At 43.0% G+C, this 11,544-nt stretch overlaps 1 protein-coding gene across 1 annotated transcript in view; it reads left to right on the forward strand.

Annotated features, from left to right (window-relative positions):
* The window catches only part of IGF2BP3 (insulin like growth factor 2 mRNA binding protein 3), a gene marked incomplete at its 3' end in the record, with an annotated part of 156,289 nt that extends 145,178 nt beyond the window's left edge, over window positions 1–11,111 (forward strand). Inside the window, exons 11-15 of the mRNA XM_080701008.1 lie at window positions 817–933; window positions 5,477–5,551; window positions 9,783–9,914; window positions 10,500–10,613; window positions 11,013–11,111. Coding sequence (XP_080557134.1) covers window positions 817–933; window positions 5,477–5,551; window positions 9,783–9,914; window positions 10,500–10,613; window positions 11,013–11,111 — 537 coding nt within the window. The remainder of the gene's footprint in view (window positions 1–816; window positions 934–5,476; window positions 5,552–9,782; window positions 9,915–10,499; window positions 10,614–11,012) is intronic.
* Between the last annotated feature and the right edge of the window lie 433 nt (window positions 11,112–11,544).

The raw sequence follows: 11,544 nt of genomic DNA on the forward strand, positions 1-11,544 counted from the left end.
GACATCTTGGCTGGTTCCATAGTTTGGCTGTAGTAAATTGTGCAGTTGTGAACACAGATATGCATGCATTAGTTTGGTAGTTTGGTTTGCTTTTTTTTGGGTAGATACCCAGAAGTGGTATTGCTGGATCAAATGGTAGATTTGTTCCCATTCTTCTGAGGATTCTCCATACAGTTTTCCAAAGTGGTTGCACTACTTTGCAATCCCACCAACAATGTTTTAGAGTTCCCACTTCTTCACATCCTTACCAGCATTTGTTATTCTGTTTTGAGAAATTTTTCTTGTGTGTATGGTACTGCAGTTCCTGGAAGCCCTTCTACCTCTGGGCTACACTCCCAGACCTATTTTATATTTTGAAACAGGGTCTCTTAAGCCAGCCACGTCTAGCTTCGAACCTGCGCGATCCTCCTGTCTCCGCCTCCCAAGTGCGGGGATTACAAGCGTGCGCCACCACGCCTGCCTGTTACTGTGTTTTGAAGAATCTGTTTTCTTACTGAAGAACTAGCACGTGGGAGGCCACAGTGTTTAATGTAGTATTGTTGCTCTGTTCTAATATATTTAAACTTGATAACATTTTAAAGTTTAGGAAATTTGTTTAGAAAAAAGTGAAATTTTAAATACAGATGCTTTCAGAATGAGTATATATGAGACCCATTGACCCTGGGTGAAATCTTGTCAACTTATGGTAGTTTCTTCTCTAAACTTTTTAGTATTCCTGCTCTATGTAAGAACATGCTCATCACAAAACAGACAATAAAAAACATAGCCTGACTTATAGCAAATAAATATGCATATCCTAACTTTCTTTTCTAACAGCAATCAGAAACAGAGACTGTCCATCTCTTCATCCCAGCCCTCTCAGTCGGAGCCATTATCGGCAAGCAGGGCCAGCACATCAAGCAGCTTTCTCGCTTTGCGGGAGCTTCGATTAAGGTACTGTTCTGCTCCCCGGGGCTCTCCTGGTCCTGTAAGGAAATGCAAAAGATGAATTGTCTTTCCACTTATAATTTGAATTAAATGTGGCAGGCTGTCTTAGGGTTACATAGGGTATGACAGAAAACCCCAAAGAGGAGGCTGAAATAAGATGAATTTATTATTTTTGTTTTGTTTTTGGTGGTACTGGGGTTCCTGGAAACCCTTCAACCTCCAGGCTACCCTCCCAGACCTATTTTTATATATTCTTTTTTTATTTGGAAACGGTCTCTTAAGCCAGTGAGGCTGGCTTCAAACCTGTGTGACCCTCCTGTCTCCGCCTCCCAAGCATGGGGATTACATGAATTAGTTTTCCTGTAGGAAGATCGGTCTGGAGGTGAGCAGTCCAAGGCTGGATGGACTTACTGAGCCTCAGAGCTCTTCTTCCCCAAGTGTGACCTTGGACTCTCCTGGTCCTATGACACCAGTCACTGCGCTGACAGTCAGGTCTGCTGTGCAACCAGCAGGGAGAGCAGGACACAGCAAAGCCTTCCTACTAAGGCAGTCTCCTGCTACCTGCTGTGGCATTTCAACCTCTGTTCCATTGCTCAGAGCTTGGCCAAAGCTGAAGGAGAGCAGGGAAATATAGTCTGTGTAGTCAGCTAAACATTTTATCGTTACAGGTAGTTGGGTAACATATGAAAACCCCACTAATGTCTGCACAATAACCGAGTGTCCTGAAGATTCTATATTTGATGTGTGGAAATAAGTGACTATTAAACAAGATGCTGATAGCTTTCTTCTGGAAAACTTCAGTCTATCAAAGGTTTTATTTTGACCATGTGTTTAAACTTTTTTTTTTTTTTTTTTTTTTTTTTGGTGGTACTGGGGTTCCTGGAAGCCCTTCTACCTCTGGGCTACACTCCCAGACCTATTTTTATATTTTTATTTAGAAACAGGGTCTCCTAAGCCAGCGCATGGCTGGCTTCGAACCTGCGCGATCCTCCTGTCTCCGCCTCCCAAGCGCGGGGATTACAAGCGTGCGCCACCACGCCCGGCGTGTTTAAACTTTTTTAAGAAAGACTTACTTAAAAGAATATAGTACACTTACCATAAAACCCATAAATCTCACTCCTGGATATTTATCCAAGAAAATTGGAAAGTTATAAAACAAAACAACTATATTCAAATGTACTTAAATTTTTACTGATAATTGTCGCAAAATAAGAAATTAAATGTCTTCAACTGGTGAATAAAGTATGGCCCATCTATGCAATGAATATTACTGAGCAATAAAAACAATTTGGAAGCAGTCTCTTGTATTGTGCTCAGAGAAGGAAGTCAGGCTCAAACAACCACACACTATTGATTCCATTTATATGATAATTCTGAAAAAGGCAGAACTCTAGGGACAAGAAACAAAAAACAAATTCGTAGTAACTGGGAACTGAAGGGAGTGGGCCGGAGGAGATACGGATGATGGAACTATTCTGTGTTTCAGTTATGGTGATTACTGTCACCTCCTAGACCTGGACACCAACAGACAGAATGTATTGTGTGTAAGTTAAATCATTGGAGAATCAGGTTAGCCAGGTGTGGTAGCACAGACCTGTAATCCCAGCATTCAGGAGGCTGAGACCAGAGGATCGCAGTTGGTAGACAGCCTCAGATACCTAGCGAGGCCCTTCCCAACTCAATGAGATCCTGTTTCAAAAAAATAAAAAGACTAACCCAAGTGTGGTGGTGCACACTTGTAATCCCAGCATTTGGGAGGCTGAGAAAAGAGGATTGTGGTTCGTGGGCACCCTCAGCTACTTAGTGATAGGCTCTTGCAACTCAGTGAGACCCTGTTACAAAATAATAATTTAAAAATAGAGTTAGCTAGGAGTGTAGCTTGGAGGTAGAATGCCCTTGGATTCCATCCCTAGCACTGCAAAATTAATTAATTAATTAATTAGACTAAAAAATAGGACTGGGGATATAGCTGGGAGATACAATGTCCCTGGGTGTCATCCCCAGTACTGGAAAAAGAAAAAGAAATAAAATAAAAAATAGCCCATATATATTTCTTGTAATAAAAGGTAGTAAAATCTATGAACAAGAAATACAGCCAAAATTAGTAGGTAAAGGAAAAATGATGGGAATCAAGTGGTAAAACTACTTTTTGTTCCTGCTAGTTGCCTGATTGAGTAAAAATAAATCTTTGACACATGACAGAAAGAACCTAGTAGATGGTTTTGCAAAAACTGCAGTGAACATTTTATTGATGAGAATTGGGTATTAGAGGCTCAGTTCTTTCTAGGTTCCTTGAAGCTTTTCTAACAAGGTTGAAAATCTCTTTATTTTCAAAAAGTGTGAATCTGAAAAGATTCACCACCACTTTATTATTATTGTTATTATTATTATTTGTATTGAGAATTGCTTCCAGGGGCCCCCTTTTTTTTTTAAGTTGCTGAGGCTGGCCTTGAGCCTGCAATCAGTCTCCTTTTCTGAGCCTCTCAAGTACTCAGATTACAGGTGTACACACCATGTCTTGTTTCTGTACCGCTCTTAATACTTGGTACAGGTTAATATACGTATAGGTTTATTTCCATATAGGTACATTACTTTATTAGACATGCAATATTTGGTATCATCAAACCAAATCATTTTGTGTCCACTTATTTGACATTTAGATCATTCCTAATTAATCCTGCACAAACAGTGCAGTGATAAAGTGTACATACAGCCTTATTTATTTAACATAAGCTTATAGAAATCGACTTGGTAAATCAAAGGGCATGTGCTCTTTTCTTTGAGAGATTATAGCAGTTTATATTCCTAGCTTTGTTATATGAGTTTTCTTAGCCAACCCTCTCTCACCACTACTGACAAAAATATTTTAAAAACAAGCTGGGCATGATGGTACATGCCTGTAATCCAGTACTTGGGAGGCTGAGACTGGGAGATCACAGGTTCAAGGTCAGCCTTAGCCATTTAGTGAGACTCTCAGCAACTCAGTGAGACCCTGAGACCCTAGGTGGTTCCCTAGTTTGCCAAGGAGCACACTGAGTCCTATTGATGTGTGTTAGGAGCACAGACAACAGGGACCGTTAGGCTCACTCTGGCTTCATCCGCTGTGTAATCCTGGACCACGTCACTTATCTTTCCAGGCTTCTCTCCCCGTTTGTAAAGTGGAGGTGATTGGATCAGCATGGGGCAAGGGTTGGCAGAGAGACTGCTGCATGTGAAGTTTTACACTTGAGCCAGGCTCAGTGTCCATATAAAGCATACAGCAGGGTGCCACGACCCTGCCTCCCTTGGAGTCTGCGTGACCCTGCACGCATGGCGTGGCACGCTTCAAGGAAAGCCGCCCTGAGGAAGAATGGGTCCCTTCGCAGGAGTGCTCCTTGCTCTTGGGTGTTCTTTTGTAGCTATTGTCTTTAGGTAATGATTCTGTTAACTTTTCACACACATGGCTCCGGTGATGTAGAACGAGGTCCCGGAATCAAGACTGTAGGAACAGGTGAAACTGATTCCGTGGAAGATAAATTTTCTGGTAATATGCCTGAGCCCTCAGGCTCCCCCTGCCTTGCTCCAAGCTATAATAAAACTGGCTAGAGAAGATAAAAGGGGGTTTCAGCACATTGATGGATGCATTACATCAGCAAGAAATACTTTAGAAAAGCCCAAAAGAAAACTTAGTCATACAAAAAGCTTAAGCAGTTAAAAGAACTGCTTAAGGACATTATTGGGAATAGGCGGTGGCAGCCCCCTAGGGAGAAAAAAGCTAATCGGTGCCATTTACTGGAGACAGGGGATAGATGAGGCAAATGAATTTAGAGGAGCCTTCGATGGATAGAAAATCAATTGGTAAAAACACAATATCAGTCATCTCTGAGATGTCACTGAAACATTAGTTAATTTTGTGTTAAAAAATCGAATTCTCAAACTCTGGGTGTGACTCCTGTTCCTTCCGGAATTTGCCCTCTAAGGCCCACCTACAAGGCCAGGGGGCTGACCTTAATCACAAGACCAGTATTGTCACAGGTCTTCCTTTTGTTTTGCTTATGATTGGTGACTTACATGTCCTTCACTTAATACCCCACTGTTGTTCTTTGGTGTTTACACTTTTCTACTAGGATCTGATGATTAATTTCACTGGAAAAGGGTTTAAGATCTTGGTTTTAGAGAATAAACTTTGTCAGTTGCACGAGAGGCAATTGTCCGGGTCCGTCATTTCAGGTCTCTCCCTCCCAAGTCCTGGAGACGAATCTCCACATTTAGCGCCGTGAACAGGGACTTGAAGGAGCCCCGTACAAAAGAGGGAGGAGTCCGCTGCAGAAACAGCCGAATCCTTGCCCACCTTCCAAGACCCCTGTCCCAACGGTCCCATTGCTCCGGCTGAGCTGGTCCGTCGCAGCAGGGGCCTTAAATGCTTAACCTACATGAATCTGCCTTTCTGTAATTGCCTTCCTGAGGTTTTAAATTCTGTGTGCAGTCAGTTGTGTGCAGGTGTCAAGCTGGCTAGCTTAAGGTTCTGCCAGTGACACCTGTAACATAAGCTGTGGATGGTCTGTTGCAGATTGCTCCAGCAGAAGCACCAGATGCTAAAGTGAGGATGGTGATTATCACTGGACCACCAGAGGCTCAGTTCAAGGTACGTGCTCTCCAGTGTGTGCGCAGGTCACAGATTATAGAGATGATGAGGCCTTCTCTTTAGAACCCCATGACCTGACTCTTCCTGAAAATACATCTAATACTCAGTACAAAGTATAATAGAAACCAGGCATGGTGGCACATGCCTGTTATCCCAGTGCTTGGGAGGCCGAGACAGGAGGCTCACAGATTTGAAGCCAGCCTTAGCAACTTAGCAAGACCCTGTTTCAAATTTTAAAAATAGCTTGTAATCCCAACATTCGGGAGGGTGAGACTGGAGAATCGCAGTTCGTGGACAACCTCAGCTACTACTTAGTGAAGCTCTCTGCAACTCAGTGAGACCCTGTTTCAAAATAAAGAATAAAAAATAGGGCAGCAGGTGTAGCTCGGAGGTTGAATGCCCCTGGGTTCCATCCCCAGACCCGGGGGGGGGGGAATTTTTTTTTAAATAAGTTAGGGCTATGAGTGTGGCTCAGGGGTAGAATGCTCCTGGGTTCAGGTCCCCCTCCCCCCCCCCACACACACACACGGTGGGGGGGAGAATCAGTGGAAATTCACATCTAAGATTAGAGTGGAACCAGACCTAAAACTACATTTCAAAAATAAATCAAAAGTTGTCTTTTTTTTTTTTTTTTTTTTCTTTTCTGGTACTTAGAATTAAACCCAGGGCCATTCTGCCTTTATGCTACACCCCTAGTTCTTTGGGGGTTTTCTTTATTTGATTTTTTTTTTTTTTTTTTTTTTTTTTTTTTTTTTTTACAGTACTGGGGATTGAACCCAGGGGCATTCTATCTCCAAGCTACACCCACAGCCCAATTTTTTATTCTTTACTTTCAAAACAGGGTCTCACTAAGTTACTGAAGGCCTCATTAAGTAGCTGAGGCTGTCCATGAACTGCGACCTTCCTGCCTCAGCCTCCTGGGATTACAGGTGTGCACCATGATGCCCAGCTATTTTTTTAATTAGGATCTTGCCAGGTTGCTGAGAATCTCGCTAAATTGCTAAAGCTGCTCAGGACTCCCCAAGCGCTGGGATTAAAGGTGTATACCACCATGCCCAGCCAAGTCAGTTTTTTGGGGGACTGGGGATTGAACTCAGGGGCATTCTGCCTATGAGCTACACCTCCAGACCTTTTTGTTGTGTGTGTGGTACTGAGAATTGAACCCAGGGGCATTCTACCTCCTAGCTACACCCCAGCCCAATTTTTTATTTTGAAATAGGGTCTCACTAAGTTTTGGAGGTCTTCACTAAGTAGCTAAGCCTGGCCTCGAACCCAGATCCTCCTGTCTCAGCCCTCCCAAGTACTGGGATTACAAGAGTGCACCATCCTGCCCAGCTACCCCCAGTCTTTTTTTTGTGATACTGGGGTTCCTGGAAGCCCTTCTACCTCCGGGCTACACTCCCAGACCTATTTTACATTTTTATTTGGAAACAGGCTCTTAAGCCAGTGCAGCTGGCTTCGAACCTGCATGATCCTCCTGTCTCCACCTCCCAAGTGCAGGGATTACAAGCGTACGCCACCACGCCCGGCACCCCCAGCCCTTTTTATGGTTGGTTTTTAAATAGGGTCTCACTAACTTGGTGAGGCTGGTCTCAAACCTGTGATCCTCCTATCTCAGCCTCCCAAGTACTAGGATTCTAGGTAAGTGCTACTGGGCCTGGCCAGAAGTCCTAATTTTGAATTCTATAATTATTGGTCTTAACCTGTCTCCCAGAGGTGATTTGCTCATGCCCTCTTATCATATGTGAAGGAGAGTCCTTAAGTTTAAAATTTATCCCCTACCCAGTTAAAATGCTTTGCAAGCCGGGCGTGGTGGCGCACCCTTGTAATCCCCTTGCTTGGGGGGCAGAGACAGGAGGATCGCTCAGGTTCAAAGCCAGTGCAGTGGCTTAAGAGACCCTGTTTCCAAATAAAAATATTAAAAAATAGGTCTGGGAGTGTAGCCTGGAGGTAGAAGGGTTCCAGGAACCCCAGTACCACCAAAAAAAAAAAAAGCTTTGCAAACGTATTTCCAGATTTTTCCTTTGTCTCCGAGAGACTCTCACTTTGAATTAAGATGCACCCTTCCAGCGTGCCTAAGGCCCTGGATTTGATCCCCAACACCACAAAAAAACACAAACAAAATGCCCCTTTTTTCTCTTACCCTGGGGTTAAACTGCCCAAATCACTCTAATCCTCAGGATTTTAGAGGTAGAAATGCAGGAACATTGGATCTGATGCGAACCAGCACATGTTTGTTGGAGTTTGGGGCCTTTAGGGTCAGAGGCCTCTCAGATGTTTCCTGAGAGGTCATGTAGCAGCTTGGTGCAGAGCTTGGGAGCCAGGCTGCTGCTCCCAGCTCTCCCATTTCCCAGCCACGTGACCTTGGGCAAGTTACTTTTCTCCAGCCAGCCCGTAAAGCGGAGATTCATGCTGCTGGGGGTGACGGGCGACTCTGGGTGAATTGGACTAGGACTATGCCAAATTCACAAATACATTCCTTTTAAGTGTAGGATTCTCCCACAGAAAGGTAGTGTGGAATATCTTGTCCTGGATAAAAGCAACTACTGAATTTTACTGTATCCAAAGCCTGTCTCTTGTTCCTGCCCGCCAAGTAGCAGCTGTATGACAGGACAGCTGTTGAACCTTAAGTCTCCATTTCCTCAGCTCTGAACTGTGGCTAGTGGTATGGCTTACATCTTACACCCAGTCTCCTTTCTTTCGTGTTGCTGGGGATCGAACCCCGGGCCTTATGCATGCTAGGCAGGCCCTCGCCACTGAGCCTCCCCCACTTTTATACCATCATTTCTTTGACCTTTGTTTCATTCAGGCCTTTATTTCATGAAAAATCCAAAGCTGCTTTCACTTTATTGACAGCAATAGGGAACAGAAGAGTTGTCTTGAGATGTGGCTGCCGCTAGCAAAGCTCACATTCAGTAAAGAAGTTCTCTCCCTCACGACAGCTCTGTGGGCTGCGCGGTTCAAGTTGTAACTCAGAAATGTTGAAAAGTGCTTACTGTGCTGAACCTTCAGGGTTAATCACATTTAGTTTGAAAGATTACAAGGTAAAATACAAACATCAGTTATTCCATGTTTCTCCTTGGTATAGAGCTTTGGCTCTTTTATAACTAGAATTACTGACTTGCAACTGCTAATAATACTTGTGTAGTACTTGTATATGCTCTAATTCCCATGTTTTATCTTAAATGTAATACTTAAAAGAAACTATAATAATGATCAGTGATCATTCCAAATTTTTAGAGATCTAAGGAATAATTAGCGTAACCTATTTCTTTTCTCATGAATTCAAGAGCTTCTACTTTGGAGGACAGTGTACATTCCTAGTGTCCTCTGACTGTGTTAAGTTATACTATGCCTGTGGCCGGAGGCTTTAAGGATGACTGGAATACAGGGTCTCAAGATGACTTTTAGCTAGGCATCGTGGCACACACTTGTAATCCCAGCACTCGGGAGCCTGAGACAGGAGGATCGCAGGGAGCAAATTAATGATTGTACACAACAGAAGAGGTTCTTATATGCAACATCTAGTTGATGAAGTAGGTGATAGGATATGTTGATTATAAGTATCAGTATACGTTAACTTGATTTTGTAGCCTATTTAAAGCAGAAATCACCTGGCTAAGATGAATATGTTTAAATAGGAAATACCTCTCTCAGCAGGGCCCAGACCCCCTTTTTTTGGTGAAACTCAGGGTGCTAGTGCTGAGTCACATCCCCAGCCCTTTTTAAACTGTCTTCCACTTCATGGGTAGCTGGGATTGCAAGTATGCGCCACCACACCTGGCATCAGCAAGTTTCTACCTGGGTCATTTGGCCAGGAGCTTTGTTCTTTGTGAGTGGCTGGGTGGTTCTTCTCCAAGTCTTTCTTGCTCGAGAAATTAACTTCTCATTGAGTACTTTTACCAGATGAGTAGTTTTACATTATAGAAGTGCAAATGCACATTTGCCTGCAGAAATTACTTATTTTTAGCTAGGCTACTAATACCTTTAACTTTTTCATCAGAAGAATGTGACCTCATCAGTCATCCAGCCATCTCGCCTGTGATGCATATAGTAACTGCGGCTCTTCCCAGGACTCCCTAATTTCTGTCTCTTGTGCTCTTTTCAGTCTTCCAAATGCAGTTGTATCATTACAAAGGGTCATTCCAGCTGGATTTTGGCATCTTTCAAGTTTTTGGCTATATTTATTTCAAACAGGAATGGCACTGATAGGATATATTCTCATCTGTAGGCTCAGGGAAGAATTTATGGAAAAATTAAAGAAGAAAACTTTGTTAGTCCTAAGGAAGAAGTGAAACTTGAAGCTCATATCAGAGTGCCGTCCTTCGCTGCTGGCAGAGTTATTGGAAAAGGAGGCAAAACGGCAAGTACTTCAGCAAAACCTGTGCAGTGGTATGAAAGGGAAAGCACTGAAAGGTACTTAGGAGTTCCAAGTCCCTGGATTTTGGCTATTTATAAAAAGCAGGACCACCTTGACCAAGGTTTGGATGAGACTGCCTCCTGCTGCTTGAGTGTTGGCATCGGCTCCCAGTGAAAGCAACGCGCCCTTGGCGTGCTGTGTGTGAAACCATGTGCAGCCCATGCTAATGGGGGGCAACACTAAAGGACATAAACTGAAAAGACTTAAATTTCATCTATAACCTGGACCTCTACACCTGAAATAAAGCCAGTGGTGTCCAGTTTTTCTCCAATATAACTTCTAAGTCATTTCCAAAGCTATTTGCAATTTGGAAGTAATTGAACATATACTTTGGAATCAGATTTTCAGGATTTTAATCTCATTTTACCATTTACTGAAAGTGGGGACAATACTATTAAGTTCTTAGGATTATTAGTGGACTAAATGAAATTTATAAAGCCATAGTTCAGTGTCTAGCAAATAGTAGGTACTCGGGAAATGGTAACTTGAAAACTGCGATTTAACGTGATCTGTATTTGCCTATTTCAGGTGAATGAACTCCAGAATTTGTCAAGTGCTGAAGTAGTTGTCCCCCGTGACCAGACACCCGACGAGAATGACCAAGTGGTTGTCAAAATAACTGGTCACTTCTATGCTTGCCAGGCAAGTGGGCTCTGAAATAATAAGCTTTCTCTTTTGCATCTCTCTTAAATGGAAACAATTCCCCCCATGGATGCTCCCACATGAGACATAAACTTAAAATTTTGGTTTTTGTTTTGAGGTGGGAGTCTCAGTATGTTGCCCAGGCTGGCCCCAGTCTCCTGGGATCCTGTGGTCCGATTCTTGTGTCAGCCTCTCTGGTTGCTGAACCTTCACACCACTGCACCCAGCTGATGCTTCACCCTTTTAGTCTCCCCTGGAGCAGGCGATTTCATAGGCTGCTAGCACAATGAGTAGGTTACCTAATTGTTGAATGGATTTATTTCAAGTTGTTGAAACAGAAGGGTAAAATAATTTTTACTTTTGATTAGGTAGATTTTTCAAAGCTCTGTCTTTCTGCAGGTTGCCCAGAGAAAAATTCAGGAAATTCTGACTCAGGTAAAGCAGCACCAACAGCAAAAGGCTCTACAAAGTGGACCACCTCAGTCAAGGCGGAAATAAAGGCTCAGGAAACAGCCCACCACAGAGGCAGACGCCAAACCAAAGACAGATCGCTTAACCAACAGACGGGCGCTGACCCATCCAGAATCACATGCACACGTTTTTACCTAGCCAGTTGTTTCTGAGGACCAGGCAACTTTGAACTCCTGTCTCTGTGAGAATGTATACTTTATGCTCTCTGAAATGTATGACACCCAGCTTTAAAAAAATAAAGGGGGGAGGGAGGGAACGAGAAGAGCTCTGCACTTCCCTTTGTAGTCTCACAGTATAATGAATATTCTGATTTTTCTTAACATTCCCCCATAATGCCAGAAATTGGCTTAAATGGTACATTCACTAAACTCATCAAATATATTAAAATAGATTGCTCCTAAATCAAATTTTTAACAATGGGATCAGAATAGAATGATCACAGGAACTTAAATGTTAAGCC

The sequence above is a fragment of the Muscardinus avellanarius genome (assembly GCF_963383645.1).
Source record: "Muscardinus avellanarius genome assembly, chromosome: 9".
In the NCBI taxonomy this organism is placed as follows: domain Eukaryota; kingdom Metazoa; phylum Chordata; class Mammalia; order Rodentia; family Gliridae; genus Muscardinus; species Muscardinus avellanarius.